Here is a 15,664-nt window from a genome sequence, read left to right as displayed (position 1 = left end):
GAAACCTCTGAAGCACCTCTGTAGCTCCCCGATGCACCTGTCATGTATTCTACAGAGGCTGCAGCTTTGAAAACGTGTTCGCTGGCTTTAGCTTCTCCAGCATACGTCAGAAATACTCTGTTTTAAAAGGGATGGCAAAAAACTAAACACCAGATTTTGTTTCCATTGCAAATAAGACCCCCGTTTCTATTAACTTTACTGTGATCAAAATCAGGATTTATGCACTGAAAGAAATTAACAGAAATATAAATAGCCTCAATAACTACTCGTCAGGAATGCTACATACGATATCAACTGTCATAGCAAGCAGGCCTTTTACAGAGATGTTCAGAATAAAAACTAGAATTCATTAATGCTTATTACCACCCTTGCTAGGCAATTTTTCTACCTCTGTAACTTTGGACCTTTATTGAACAGAGCAACCTGGAGTAAAAAAAAAAAAAAAAGACCAAAGAAAGCCATTCTAGTTCCAGACGCTTTTCCTATGGAAATACCCCCAATCCCAGAAAGCATGTCCCATGTACATGAAGTTAGCATTGGGCCCAGCGCTTAGGTCATGCCACAAGACTCGGCGAAAAGGGCAGAGCAAAGCAGTGGGCCTGACAGCGCGCTCCGCAGCCCCCGGCAGAGAAGCACAGACCCCTCTGCAGGGACACGGGGGCTGCGGTGTCTGAAGACAGGCTGCACCACTGAGAGAATCTCCGGCAGCCGCACGATGCACCGTACCCAGCCCAGCCTGAGCTGCTCGCCAAGGCCAGGGACCGAGCCATGTCTGCGCTCCCGCAAGGACCGGGCTGAGCAGCGAAGCTGCCGCTCTTGCTGCTGCGCTGTATGAATAATGACATGCTCCGGAGCACAGAGAGAGAATACTGCACAAGTACGGGCTGACTTCTCACTGCAGAGTATCTGGACCAAGACATACTTGGACGTTTTATACAGCTCAGTTTCTGTACAGCACATACATTATCAGAAAGCAGGTGATTGCTAACTTCAGACCAGTGTGCTCGCAGGTCCTTAGAAAGAAATACTGCACGGGGCAGATGTCAAACCAGACCGTATTGAACACAGACCCTAAATGTGTCTAACATATACCTGGAAGACAAACATGAACATCAACCCTGAGTCTGCACGTGACTGACAGCTGTTAAAACAGCTGCTGTGCTGCTTTTTATTCTGTAAAAAAGACTGCCTGGAAGTGTTTACTGCAGACATCTTCAGGTCAGTGATTTTTCAAGTGTGAAGGGTCAATCATTGATCCAGATCAGCAGGTTTTGTTCTGTTCTTCCCGATTTCCTGATGACCACTGAAACGTGCTAGCATCAGCGGCTGCTCGACACGGGCCCTCTGCTGAACTGCTTCCTTGCACACAGCCTCCCTTTGCAACGCTTACGCATTTCACACCCGCACACTTAAGAACAGGGTCCTACTTCTAAATAACAAAAGACCTCTTGTTTGCTGAAATGTGTCTATTTCATAGTAGTTTCTTAGAATGCTCTATTTTTGGGCTAGAATAATTACGATTTCACTGTAAGTTTGATTTTCAGCTGTATCAGAAAAAGAATACACATTCATCCACAAGCCAGCTCAGGATCTGAGTTCTCACAGCTATACACTGTTCTGAAACTTCAGAAACTCCTTCATCTGGAACTTTTCAAGCCAGCAGTAGTGTGGAGCTCTGCTGGCAGCAGTGTTAAGATTGTCAAGGAAAAGCAGCTGCAGTATTCAGTATTTCCATGATTATTTTCTTTTAAAGCAAACGGAAAGCAGTCCTGGAAAGCCTGACCTGTAGTAAATTATATAATCACATTTTATCTATTGATTTCTCCTTATAAAATGGTATGTAATGCTTCTTGGTCAGCATACTTCATGTACACAGAAAGCTACTCCTAAGATGGCTCCTGTTTCTGCCTCCAAATTCCCGTAACACTCATTGTGACAAAGCATGTGGTTCTCCCAGCTTTCCTGGCATTGATGATTGTCCAATGCAACCTGAACTACATCAGGCACAGGAACGTAAAGAAAATTTCTAACACTGCAACAGATTTATTAAAATAAGCCTCTATTAGAACTCAATTTTGAGATGTTTATATTTGTAACGTCTCAGTAACCTGAAGATCACACTAACTTTGCTCTAGAGATGTCTAAATTATTCATTTAAAATAAACTGACAAATTTCTTCTTCTCTGCCTCGCCCTCCCCTCCTCCCCCCCATTCTTTGCAAAGCAATTTTAATTATTTGGATAATTATTTGGTGAACATCTATGAATTCTTCGCTCTCCTGGGTTTTACGGATCAACCCTGTACTTTCTCTGCTGGAATACAAATGCCTCCCGTGATAGCCACTGTTCCTCACATTCATCCTTGGTTACAAATTAACAAATACCTGTGTGTGGACAACCACAATTCTAAGAAGTTACATGGAAGAAAAAATAGTTGTCACAAAAATAAGAGTAACATATAAAAAGGAGCACTTGTGAATCACACAAAGAGTTTTTAGGAGTTCATGGGAGTTCTTGTAACTGCTGTTTCCAGTACTTCACCCACTGTGCGTGGACTGCAACATCAAGCTTTCAGGTCAGAGTCTCATACAGTGTAAACTGGCACAGCTCCACATGCTGGCATGGCTTCCTTCTACTGCCTGCAGCTGAGATACAGTAATTCATATCAGGCAGGGCTGTAGTCATCAGTTTCTGAGTGTCACTTCTGCAATCTCTTGCAAGAATATGAAAGGATATGAACGGGTGTCCCTTCGCACCTGCATTTCTTTTCTGGTAATTCTCCCAATCTAGTCTTGTGACCCTGGTCCTCCACTTGAATTCCTCAAAATCTAACTGGTTTGTATTGATTGTCACATCCCTGGATGTGCTCTGTGGTTTAACTGCTTATAAATTGAGAAATATATGAGCCAGAAGCTATTGAAGAGGGGAACACAGAACTGCCCATTATCCTCTCAATCACAAGCCCTTTTCAAGGTGAATCTGTACTTACAACATTACTTCCTTGACTGATGGTAGTTGTTTATCATACAATAGTTATAAAGTCCCTAATAATGTGGTGTTTCGTTCTCAGCAAAGAAACCTGCAAATGATCACTGAGGAGTAGTTCTGATGCAGGTGACGCTGCCATCAGTCTGCCTTCAGGATCACAGGCCTGGTTAAACAGCAGTCCTGCACAGCACCAAACGGCCAGGCGCAGGCCGTTCCCAGGATCAGGAAGAGGATGCCGTCAGCCCTGGGGCATGTACTTACTCCAACTGCAAGCAACCATCTTTTCCACCGAAAACGTGGGTGCTGCTGGAAATGGACCGTTTAAGGCCTAAATGTCTGACCTAACTGTAGCTTTGCTTCAGCGAGTTCAAGAATTAAAACAGTACCTTTATCCTCCCCCACAGGAACCACTTATTAAAAAAAACAGCAAAAAATGCACAACCTCACACAAACTTTATGTTTTGTACTCTTTTGCCACTACTGTTCTTCTGTTTTCCCTTCTTTCCCTTATATTTCTCTCCTCCCACTTTCTCCCTTACTGCCAGTCTACCTCATCTCCCAACACCCAAGGGGGGCTGCTTCCCCACACCCCCCAGTCGTCTCCAGTGTAGTCTCTTTGGCCAAGAACAACTGTGGGCTGTTGTGCTCTGCCTCTGAGCTGTTCTCAAGCCACTACAACAACAGGAGTTCTACCACCACCGAACAGCGTAGTAGGAACCTATTTTAACAGTTACCCATTTTGCCATGTTACATTTATTATCTGAGCTATTTTGATAGGTGCAGAAGTGGGTTTTGTTCAGCTAAGAAGCAGCAGCACTCACAGCAGCAGAGGCTTGATACAACAGGCTAAGATCTACACTAAAAGCCCCTTCCAGAGAGCTGACCACGGGCACACCAAAGGTACCCAAACCACCCTGAGTCCCTGCCTCATGCACATCCCACAGCTGCTCATGTGGTACCCATGAGGTGCAGTAGCAGATGCTCAGCAGTGATAGAGATGCCCCTGCTCCCGAGTCTGGGGTGTTAGGCCAACATACGGTACGCTGCTGTGCAGAGGGCAGTGGTAATGACAGTGTTCATTTTGGACAGAGCAACTAAAGGCAGAAACGGAAGGATGTGATGCTTAGGAAACAATACACTCCAGCAGCAGAATCGGGAGGATGAGCACCTGAGAAAGTTATGCCGTTCAGATGCTACCACTTAGACAAAGAAGTTCTCACCAGTATAATTACCATGGCAACATTTTGTAATAAAATGATTCTTACTAAGGATAAAGTAACAGCAATTCTTTCCTTAAATCCAGGAAAACACATTGCAGGATGGCCACCCGATTTGTTTTTTTCACCGGCTGAACGTGCAACTTGCTCTACTCAGTGGATGGTATCCTAAGTCCTGAAATATCCATGTTCCTGGGGACCAGGACAAAATAGAGCTGCTCTGGGAAGCACTCTCTGAAGATAAAAGGCAGGCACAAAACATACCTAATCCCAGATTCCAGTTTTTCTTCAAGTGCCCTGTGCCATCTCCGGCCAAGCCAAATACCCTGCTGTGAGAAATTCTCACTCATTAACAGAGGACTAAGGAAACGTAGAGATTGTGTTCTGATTTTCCATTCCATCCTACTGTTTAACCACACGTAAGACTTGCATCAGTTTCTCTATTTGCAGAACAGTACTACAAATTAAACACAGTTATAAAGCACTCCAAGATACTTGCAAGAAGGAACTATGGATATGCTAATTCCTAGTTAGAGTAGACACAGGGATTGGATTGCTAGAGGTTGAGGAATCTCAATCACGAGTCTCACCACCATGAATTCTGACGTCGGTTTAAAATGAAACAAGAACCTTAGAGAAAATTATTTCTGATCATTTCATCGCAGTGTTTGAGGATATTTCCTTGCCATCTTCTACTGCTTTTAATTATGAAGCTACGCATGATGTTCTTGATACTGTCTGCAAAAAATGGAGCACGGATTTTTAATGTCAGGTACGCAGCCTTCCCTTCTGCTGACTTCAATGATTTCTTTCTTGTGTAAAACATGCTAAACAGTAGCCATACATACAATTCTGAAACTATTATTTGACGTCAAACACCTTGTATCTAAGTCTTTTCCCATGCAAAAAGATGAAAATCTAAAAAAACATCTGAAAGAGGTTAGTGGGAGAAAAAAGGGGAAGCAACCTGATTTGGAAGGGAGGCTGTAGCAGTAACTAAGAACAGCAACTTGCGTGTGAGGGAATGGGCCCTGACAGCCAGATGTATTAAGGCACATCCAGACACAACCGTGCGAAGCCGTCCGTGGCGGCAGCTCTAAGACTGCAGATGGTACAGTAAAGCCTCGCACCAGAGCCAAGAATGGCATCACCAAAACCCTCGGTCATACAAGCAGTCCTGAATCAGGGGACTAATCTTTCCAACTAACCTGTTTTGGTAAGGGCTGCCAGGTGGGCAAAATAACCCCCTTTCTATAGCATTCAGCCACTACCAGAATAAAATTAGCATCTCGCCAGTCTCTCTTGTGGTTATGGTGAATTCACTAAGATTAAAAGGAATATTTATTCTAATAGTTTCCAGTATGCCAGAGGAAATGTAAATGGCTGCAGCTTAAGCAAGAGATGCAACATGTGCAATGGAAATCTCGTAGGAGCAAGCCGAATAACGTTTGTTAGTGCCTTCCCTGTTAATGCCATAATCCCTAACACAGAGAAAGCCTACTGTTTTAAAGAAAGTTCTCACTCATTACCGGGATTCTTGCTCATACATGAGCCTTTCTGGGGGTTGTTCTGAATATTATTAGTTACAAAATTAAATACCTAGTAGTGGGAAGGAGACGCAACATCGGAATTATGAAAGGAGCAGAATCTTGTCACAAAAAGTTTCCCTTGCCTCTTTTCCCTCTGTCATTTATTTGCCGCTATCTCATTTATACAGAACTTCAGCTGGCATTCAAAGGTAGTTCTTCATCTGGTGAATCCTGAAGTGTGCTAATTGAAGTGACTTTTTTGTTGTTTTTGTTTGGCTCTTAACCATAATTAAAATTTCTAATTGGAATTTACAACCGTGCCTGTAGTGTGCTGTTATCACAGATGATATGCCAGAAGAGAGTTATGGTGCCCTCTCAGAAGATGAAGAGTAATGGCTCTGGCTCACGGGTAAATTACACAGTTCCGTAGCGAACACTGAGGACTAGCTTAAAAACCTCCTGCAGGCAGACAGTGGTTACCACATAATTATGTGACAAATAAGCCACAGCCCATGCAGTGAGTGAGCCTGATGGATGGGATTTTCAGATATTTTTGTCTTCATCATTCATAATTTACTCAAGCATGATACCACTAGTGATCAATATTAAAGACCCTCAGCGAAGGAAACCAGCACAGAACACAGTTGCAGAATGTGTAACCTGGCAAAGAAGTACACAAACGTAGCTGCTTTTTCCCAAACTCATGTTTCAGCTCACTCTGAGATCCAGGTACAGAGAACAAAACTACCCTGTTGCTCTTTGTTTATTTCTGAGATATTAGGATTCGTTTGCTGTATAGTCAAATCACATAAACTGACAATTCCAGGGGTAAAACCGCATTCCATAACTTAAGTGGAGCATAATAGGGTCCTTTTGAGAAAGCAAATATAAAAAGGTAGAGAAAAAAATTATTCAAACTGGAGGGATTTTTCAGTTTCTCCAATCACTTTCACAAATACATCCATTTCCTTGATGTCATTTTTCTTATGTTACTTTCCAGATTTAGATAATTGGCACACCTGTCTTTCAGCATGTTCTAGACCATGTAATGTTGTTTTTGCTGTCAAGATTTGTCCAGAAACACTTTCACCTACGCTCATATACTTATGCACTTGAGGAGATACAATGTCTTACCCCTCCTCTTTGCCAAGTTAATAAATCCACTTATTATTTAAGAAAATGGAAAGGTTTTGGTAATTCGACTCTTTGGCACATACTAGAGTTACAAGACAACAGCAGAGAAAGAAAAAAAAAGGAGCTTTAGAAGAAGGGCTTTCACAATAACAGGATTTGGAACTTGTCATAGCTGCGTGGTGTGAAGGAGGTGGCTGACCCTTTCAGATTTGTGAAAATGAGACAGTAGATATATCAAGTAAAAAAGATGCTGCTTCACATAATGTATAAATAAACTCTGACCACGCAGATCTACATATGTAAAAGGTTTTAAAACACATCGTTTCATTCATATGGCATGCACAGTTAAACATCAGATGTGAAAGCTTTTAAGAACATATCTTCTATTCCTTAAATTTTTTTCAAAATCAATAAAGTAACTTCATTATCAAAGTGCTAATATACCAGTGATTCTCAATTTATGGCAGAAATAATGTTCTACCTCTCTATAAAAGAGCTACTGAACAGCATACGGAGGCATTGTTGCAGGCAAACAATGACAGGTACAAGACGGTTCCTGCTACACAGTGTAAAAGCAGCAGCAGTATCAGAGCTCATTAGACAAACTAACCTGTGGTGTCATTCCATGGCAGATATACATGATTGGGATATTCTCCGTGTCTGGCCCTTGATCAAGGCACAAATCACTTTTCAGGGAATTCTGCAGCTAAAATAAACAGAAAGGAAAAGGAATCAACCAAGTCTTATATGAGAAAAAGATAGTGTGATTACTTTCTTTTCCTTAAAAAAAGAAAAAATCATATATATTTGAGCAAGGAAATAGGCAAAATTAAAAATACTCATTGCAGTGAAGATAGTGAAGAGGGAGTGCCTAGACTAAATTATTTCCTGTAGATAACCTAATGCTACTGATGTCAATAATGTTGCACAAGGTTTCATGGGCGTTAGATATCAGAAAGCGAGCAATAGTAGTTTTTGATACATGTTTTTAAAACAAGTCTAATGCGTCTCTGGTACACATGACATACAAATGTTTTACCAGCACAGCTAGCTGAGCCATATGGATGGCGTCTCAAACACAGGAGAAAGCTCTGTAATTAAACATTTTTTCAGAATCACTCAGGAGATTCTTCTGATTCTGGAAATAATTCAAAAAGATCCTTACTGCTGACACTTGGAAACTTCTGGCCAACTGCTACGCACTAGCTCTGTGCCTCGTCCTGGGCTAACCCACGCAGAGCAGTCGGGCTGTGAGCAGACTGCAGAGCACTTGGCCCTGCTGCTCACACAGCCCTGCGTATTACCTGTGCAGGGCTGAGACAGGGTTTTCTGAAAGGGCTACATTAATGAGCAGAGATAGCTGGGAGGCCGAAGATGTGGATCGCATACGTATGGGTATGCGTAACAGTGTTCAGTGGTGTGAGTTGAGAGAACATGAGAGAACTGGCTGCCGGAGGGAGTGAGGGGTGATGTGGTTTGCGACCATCTGTGATGAACTGAGCAGTCCCGTCAGCTGTGTGCAGGGGCCTCCTTTGAGGAAAACAAACTGATATGCTAGAAAGGAAGCCCAGAAGTGCACTCGTAGGTAAGAGGTGCGGACAAGCTGGAGACTGAAGCCAGGCAGTGAATAATATCAAACCTATGAATTCATCTCTACAGGATTTCCAACTCCAAACTTAACTCTAAATTCAGTAATAGACAGGATAAATCTCGATATTAAAGAGGTGTCAATAGGTAGATACTGGCCTCATTCTTAGCTGTGAGCCCTGAGAATTAAGTAGTTTCCTCAGTCAAAGCTCTGTATTTCTTGTTCATAAATGTAATCACAACAACTGCTCTAATCATGATCACATGTCAGGCACCACTCTGCATCCCAACCAATGATAAATACCATCCTGGATCCATCACTACCTTTGGCCAGAACCTCTTCCACAAACACTTGTAATGCTTGTCTTAGCCCTAATGGCATAACCTTTTCCACAACTATTCCCATAATAAAGGAAGCAAACAAATTTGCCTTGATGAACATCAGCGTGTGACTTAGCTGAGAGGGCTGACCCAGCGGTAAAACAAATGCAAAACTTTACAGTCCCAAGCTCTAAAAAACCCCATCACCTTAACCCTAACAGCAGCTGTCCGGCAATAAGGCACCACAGAAAAAGAGACACTATATTCTTTTTAACACCAGTCCCAGTCTTACAAACCTGGAAAAGAAAACCAAAACCAAACCACAAAGCAAATAAAAACCCCCAAACAAAGAGTTCTTCAGATTTAATTTCTCAAACTCTTATCCCAACCACAACTCTACAATTATCTGTAGATAAACCATTTCTACAAAAAAAACCAACCAACCAACCAAAAACCCACAAAAAAACAGACAAACAAAAAAGCTACTGCCCTGCAAATTAAAAATGCTGTTTCAAAACCTGAGGCCCAGATTTTTTGGAACCATCCCTTTCCAAAATCTAGTGGCTTTGTGGCAACCAACTTGGGAAAGGCAGTTTTAGACTATCAAGACTTAATCTTAATTACAACACAAAATACAACCAGGTCACCTAACCTCATGCTGAAAAATGGAAACAGTTAGTCAATACTGCCATTTTCTCCCTTTCACACTTAGAGCTTTACAGAATAGAGAGATAAACTAGACTACTGAGATTCTGAATTTGCAAAATTAAACATTAAGCTGAGCTCAGGGAGCCAGTCCCTACACTACATACATCAGCGTGTGGCCCACCGACATGGCTTTCTCCTAACTCCATGGGTAATGCAGAATTCAGAAGGAAATTTGGTTCCCAAACCTGTACTCTGCCACCAGCCCTAACCCCAGCTATATACCACAGCACCAACTCGACATGAACAATACAACTATTTTCCTAACTCTTGCAGAACAGGAGGAAATTTAGGATTCAGGAAATAAATATGGGTGTTGATAATGTAGATGCCTGTATCCTAACCCTCACCCTATTCAGATAGCTTTTGTAGTTACTCAGGGTTTTTTTTAAATTAATGATAATGCTATAGTAGCTATATATCTGTTTTCTACAAAAAAATGGTGACAGCTGATGAATAAAAGCACGTAGAATCAGCAAGCAGCTGACTTGCTCTTTGAAATATTGTACCTTTCTCCATTATAAGCCATGCAAGCGAACAGCAAAGCAGACATGAAGGAAGGCTAGAGATCCAAGAAATTCTTTTACTGAAAAGATTGGGGCACTTTATCTTTTTGTTTCACAAAACAGCAAACAGTGTATTTCAGAAAACTGTCCCCCTTTACCTGTACAGATAGGTTGCCATAGCTGTCCACTACCTTTTTTGTGACAGATTAATGAAATAAGGCCATTATTAGCTGGTGAGGCTTCTCATAGTGCAAACAGAAGGCTGCGTCCTGTGAGTTATTCCACGTCACCTAAATACGCACGTTCTGCTGAGCAGAGTTCAGTATTTCTGTAACAAACTCTTCTGATTCTCTTTGGTTTGTGTATCGCCAGCAAGGTACCTTCGAAGGCTGAAGAGTCTCAGCAGAATATAAAATCACAGGGTGCTTGTTGGCTGATTTTCATTTCGACTAACATAGTGCAGAGTTAATCCTGGGACTACGCTAAGTACCTTAGCTATTCCACTGGTCTTTTTTTCATCTAGTATCACTTCTACCTGCCATCAAAGGTTTTCTTACCCAGAAGTACCTACAAGCAGAAACATGCACTTCTTAGCTGCTTTGCCTCCTTCTCCTCGGGACATGCCCCACCTGGTGAGTGCATGGCTGAGGGCAGTTCCACACACTCTATGGAAGAGGCTCCTTGACCACAGGTGTGGTTCTGGCACTGTTCTGAGCTATTTCAGAAGGTAACCATTATCTCGTGTATTTAATGATGACCCAAACCTTTGCTGGAGGTGTTTTCTTTTCTTTTTGGACTGTATGAAAAGCCAGCACGGTAACTGGAATTGATCATCACAGGGGTGATGGAACTTTGTGGAGAATACAATCACTTCACTTTGCAGCTGCTCCATGGCACCCTCGAGAGCCTTCTCCGAGCCATACTGGCACACTGCGCAACTCAGACTGCTTTTGGAGGAGCAGTGTGTCAAACCTAATCTTTTACTTCTGTGATCTGCTCTTACTGGTTATGCTTCCTAATTGGGATTTGCATGGAAAAAGGCAAATTTAATTCACAAGCCTCTATTTTTGTGAGTATGACACTGGATAGAGGATGGAAGAAGACATGCTAGCTCCACTCTGGACCCGTGTTACCTCACTGTGCCCATCTTCCTGCCCTCGCTGTTAGACGACCAGTCTTCTAGGGGCTAGAACTGTCTGTGCTTTTAGGTGAGTACAACTCGAACATGATTTTCAACACAAACAAGGGTACTACTGTCACACAAATAATGATGATGATGATCCCAAAACACAGGCATTTGAGGCTCTAAATTAAGGTCCGCCTACAGTATTAAGCTTGCAGTTGAAATACTGAGCCTATTTTGTTAATTCACATGCTGACTGCAGACCTTCCGACTGACAGCTACAATGAACCTAAGAAATCGTGCCTTGAGGATCTCCAGGTGTAAAGCAAGCCATGAAAACAAACAAAAAACTGGGGAGGAACACAATGCTCAGAATACCTCAGCACGAGCTACAGCAGAGCAGCCATCCTTGTCAACTAACCAGTCTAACAAATTATTTAACTAGCGACTTCAAGTTTATCTGATTCTTCTGCTTTAGAGCCAGGAATCGTCTTCATTCATTACTTCCACCATTACACCTTTCCAGAATGGGAAATGTAAACAGGATCCTTACCACCCCATAGGCGACAGTATCTGAATACATCCTCATTTCTGGATACACGCTGACAAGATACCACCTAAAGGTCTTGCACTGGAGCTTTTTCCTCAGGGCCTTCCTCTCAGAAACATCCCCAATATCAATTCCAGAGTCCTGCACATACAAAAAAAGGACAGAAGAAGCAGCAGTTACATCAGTGATAGGGTTCTGTGTAGTCTCCCTCGTTGCAGATGACTATGACCTATGACAGTGATCAGCTTTGGGCTGCAGAGTGAGTCTGTCACCCACACACACCCCCTAAGTGCCCCAGTTACACACGGTACAGGGCACCACGCCAGGCTCTCTGTTGAAGCCATCTCTGTCAGTGGAAACACTCCTACCGACTTCAGATCTAGCTTCCAGTGAATATCACTGTTCTTCTCTAATTTCCTGGCAATTTCCAAATCCAAAAGCAATTGTCAGGAAGTAGCAAGTTGCCCGAGAAACCACATTACTGCTGGCATCCTACTGTGGCCTAATTGGTATGGGACACCTTCTGGCCACCTCTGAGGTCCGGGTTTACTGCTTCACTGCGAAGCACAGAAGCTCTGCTCACCTTTCTCAAATATCACTTATTATAGTAATGTACAAAAAGTTGCTATTTTTGTTAAAAGCAACTGCAGAATATTCTGTCCCCTAATTTTTGTTCTCCTTTACATTTCCGGCTAACCTAATATCTACTAAGCATTAGAGCAGATCATAAAGTCCCTGTATCCAAAAATCAGTAATTTATCACATTAAAATCACACAGCAGAAATTTTTAGAGAGGGATCGAAGTGCAAATCCATGGCTGCTATTTGTCAGGAAGTGAAATGAGACATTTTGCTCCACACTGAGCTCTACCACTTCTGGCTCAGAATAAATGCAGGACAAATAAAATTTCATAGGGAAATCCTATAATCTGTCTACTTAAACAATACATTTTACTGGGCCATAAACACCCCAAAGATTTTGCCAGCCACCAGATATGATTTAAAAATAACACTGGAAACATTGAATTTTCTTAGCTACACATCAATAAGGTATCTTTAGAAGTATCTGTGTTTCTGAGCTGCTGAAACGATGACTGCTTTTCACATCCCAAAGCACTGAATTAATGTTAATCTGGAACAAGTATATTTTGTCACAGAAGCATTTTTCTAACTGAAGTAAAATTGACTTCCACATTAGCAAAGTATACTAAAAAGTAGAAAACTGAGGTCTGGCATAAAGGGGCATAACTCAAGTTAATGCTTTAAAATGTTGGGTCCCCTCCCCTCAAACCCTACGTTGTCCATAAATGTTATGTGGAACTACTCCTTAAGAGACCGTTTTGTCCTGCCTTTTCGCAGGTGACTACATCAAGGAACATGCGGTAGGGTGCTGATCCCACGGACAAATCCCACTCATGCACCGCTCCGGCTGCACTTGCCGGTGTATCTGCTGCTGGTGTGAAGGAAAAGGAGGATGGCAGCACGCAGGCATTGACATCCAGCACTAACAAGGCTTCCTGGGATCAGGTCCCAAACTTGGTCCAGTGCATCCCAACTCCTTACTCATGCAACCCTGCAGGCACTGACGCTTGTTGCGTCAGTGTATTTTATGAGGTAGGAAAGAGCATTTGGGGGCTCAGTAATCACATCCGCCTGTGCAGATGGAGAAGGAAAATAGCTCACATGTAGCACACTGGCTTTATCACCAGCAACTACTCAGTGTGTTCCCCAAAGCTGGGCTCTTGCTTCTCCGACTTGAAAAATCTTTCCTCTGGGTTTTAAGTGTTTTCTGAATCTATTCAACCACCCAGCTCCAACGCAGAAATTGCCACGGTATCCGAGATCCCCATTTGAAGCCCCCAGTACTTCAGAGCCCCCCGCAGAGATCCCAAGAGGGCAGTCAGCACACTGCCAAATGAGCCTGACTCCTCTTTATTATTATTAGCTCTCAAAGACTAAAACCTTAGGAAACATCTGACTACGGGGCTTCTCACAGATCTGGGAATTCTTCCATGGAAAAACCAGATCCTGTGGTTAACATTTTGTAAGAACATATTTCCTGGAAAGTCCCGGCTGTTGTAACATTTCTATTACCTACACAGTCCATTACCAGGGCACTATTTGATCAGCTTCCAGACAGAGAATGACTCCTGCAGTTACCCACTTGTGTAACAGGATCTGGCCATGCTGCCTGTCTGCCCTCTCTGCATGTCTCTCACGATGATGTCTTGAGACCTTTTTGCCTGAGCTGCAGCTAGGTTCGATTTTAAAATTGTCCCTCTTTGGTATTTAATCTTTAATTTAATCTTCAGGTAGGCGAAGATGAAACAGAAATGCTGCCATCAGTGATATCTCAAGTTGACCTAATCCATCCCCAGCCTCTCTCATCCCCCATCTCTTTGCCCCCTGACTACTGAAGTCTGTATTACAAGTGTCCCATGAGCTTTTTTTTTTTTAGGTTGCTTCTTCACACTAAATACTCCCTCTTCCTACTGATGTTTCTATACCAACCAGAGACTGCATTGCTCCTAAACTTTTGATGTATAAAAGAAGACTCACACTAATGATGTAGGGATTTTATACTGACTGATTCGATTACAGTGTAATTTTGTACTGTACTTTTCCCCTTAAAAGGCCAGAAGCTTTCCTTAAACATGTACTTGTTTCCTACCGCTCTAGAATCAGGTCAATCCTTGCCAAGTTTAGCATGGGAAAGGAAGTCCCAGGTCTTCAGAGCTCTTCCCTGATTCTTGGCACCAGGCCTCGCACAATGAACACAAGGATGCTTAATGCCGCTTCAAATTACACAAGTGATTTGGGATACCTGAGCACATGTCAGTAGCCACATGTGTGGTTACTCAAAACAGGGACACTAAAGGGTAGCTTGGATTCTGTGAACATGGGACTAATTTCCAGAAAAGTCCTTTCCCTGTGCCAGATCATACAGGATATTTTTTCCCCAGTGCTTTCATGGTATGCTATGTGGCTAATTCTGCAACCTGAAAATAGGACTATGACATCCCCACTGTGCCAAAATTACCTAGTTTGAACGATGAGAAATGAAGGAAACTATTGAAAGCAGCTGAAGCAACATCAGCATTCATACATCTATCTGGGTTTTGGTTTCTAACCCTTTTTCCTTATTAAACTAAAGTAGTAGTATTTTATTTCTTTAACCAGAAATTGCAGCAAAACCAGTTTCTCTAAACAGCTGCAAAATTACCCACAGAGATCTCAGAGATTTTACTAAAAAAATAATAAATTGCCCAAATTCATTTATTACGTCTAGAATATTTGCTTTTGCTGTAATGATGAGAACTGCACACGGTTAAGTCAAATCTCAAACTCAACGACAGCCATCGTTTCTAACCTCTAGGTGGAAAACACCTATTCTACATGGATCCTGAATATTGTCCGGAATAGGCGGCGTTACCTTTCTCTGAGCCCTGCCGCTCTTCACAGTTCACAGAGTAAATACCACTGGCTACAGATATTAAGAACAACTAAAATCAGGTGTCAAACTGCACTCTCAGGTTAGCCATCCGGCATTACCCCTTCACTACAACAGACCAACCATTCCTCATCTATGGAAAAGAAATCTGGACAAGCAGGTCAAAAGGGAGTTGTAGCTAGACTCTGCAATATGTCATGACATCCACCAGTCACCCTTACTCTGATGTGAAATTACGAGTGATACACCCATACTTGAATCAGTAGGTGTTAACACCCCTTGGCAGAATTATAGCTCTCTGAGATGGTAAATAAGAGACTCAAATTCAAAATAAGATGTATAATATAGATTTGATGCTTCTCCTTTCCATATCTCTGCAGTTACTAGATTAAAATCTCCATGAAGAGTTATCACTGAGGATGATGAACCTGATGAGAAATGAATGTTTAAGGAACCTGAAGACAAATAAATTATTATAGAATAAGATAGAACTACATGTATAAGCGTGCATGTATAAGCATATCTTATGCCTATGTCGTGGTTTAACTCTGGCTA

At 42.2% G+C, this 15,664-nt stretch overlaps 1 protein-coding gene across 1 annotated transcript in view; it reads right to left on the bottom strand.

Moving 5' to 3' along the window:
- Window positions 1-11,800, bottom strand: part of LOC104515284 (polypeptide N-acetylgalactosaminyltransferase 18-like) — a gene marked incomplete at its 5' end in the record, with an annotated part of 51,772 nt that extends 39,972 nt beyond the window's left edge. Inside the window, 2 exons of the mRNA XM_010159199.1 lie at window positions 7,478-7,573; window positions 11,663-11,800. Coding sequence (XP_010157501.1) covers window positions 7,478-7,573; window positions 11,663-11,800 — 234 coding nt within the window. The remainder of the gene's footprint in view (window positions 1-7,477; window positions 7,574-11,662) is intronic.
- Window positions 11,801-15,664: the final 3,864 nt, after the last annotated feature.

Source organism: Eurypyga helias, unplaced genomic scaffold (assembly GCF_000690775.1).
Source record: "Eurypyga helias isolate BGI_N326 unplaced genomic scaffold, ASM69077v1 scaffold6489, whole genome shotgun sequence".
Lineage (NCBI taxonomy): Eukaryota > Metazoa > Chordata > Aves > Eurypygiformes > Eurypygidae > Eurypyga > Eurypyga helias.
This window is presented reverse-complemented; position numbering and strand designations above follow the sequence as displayed.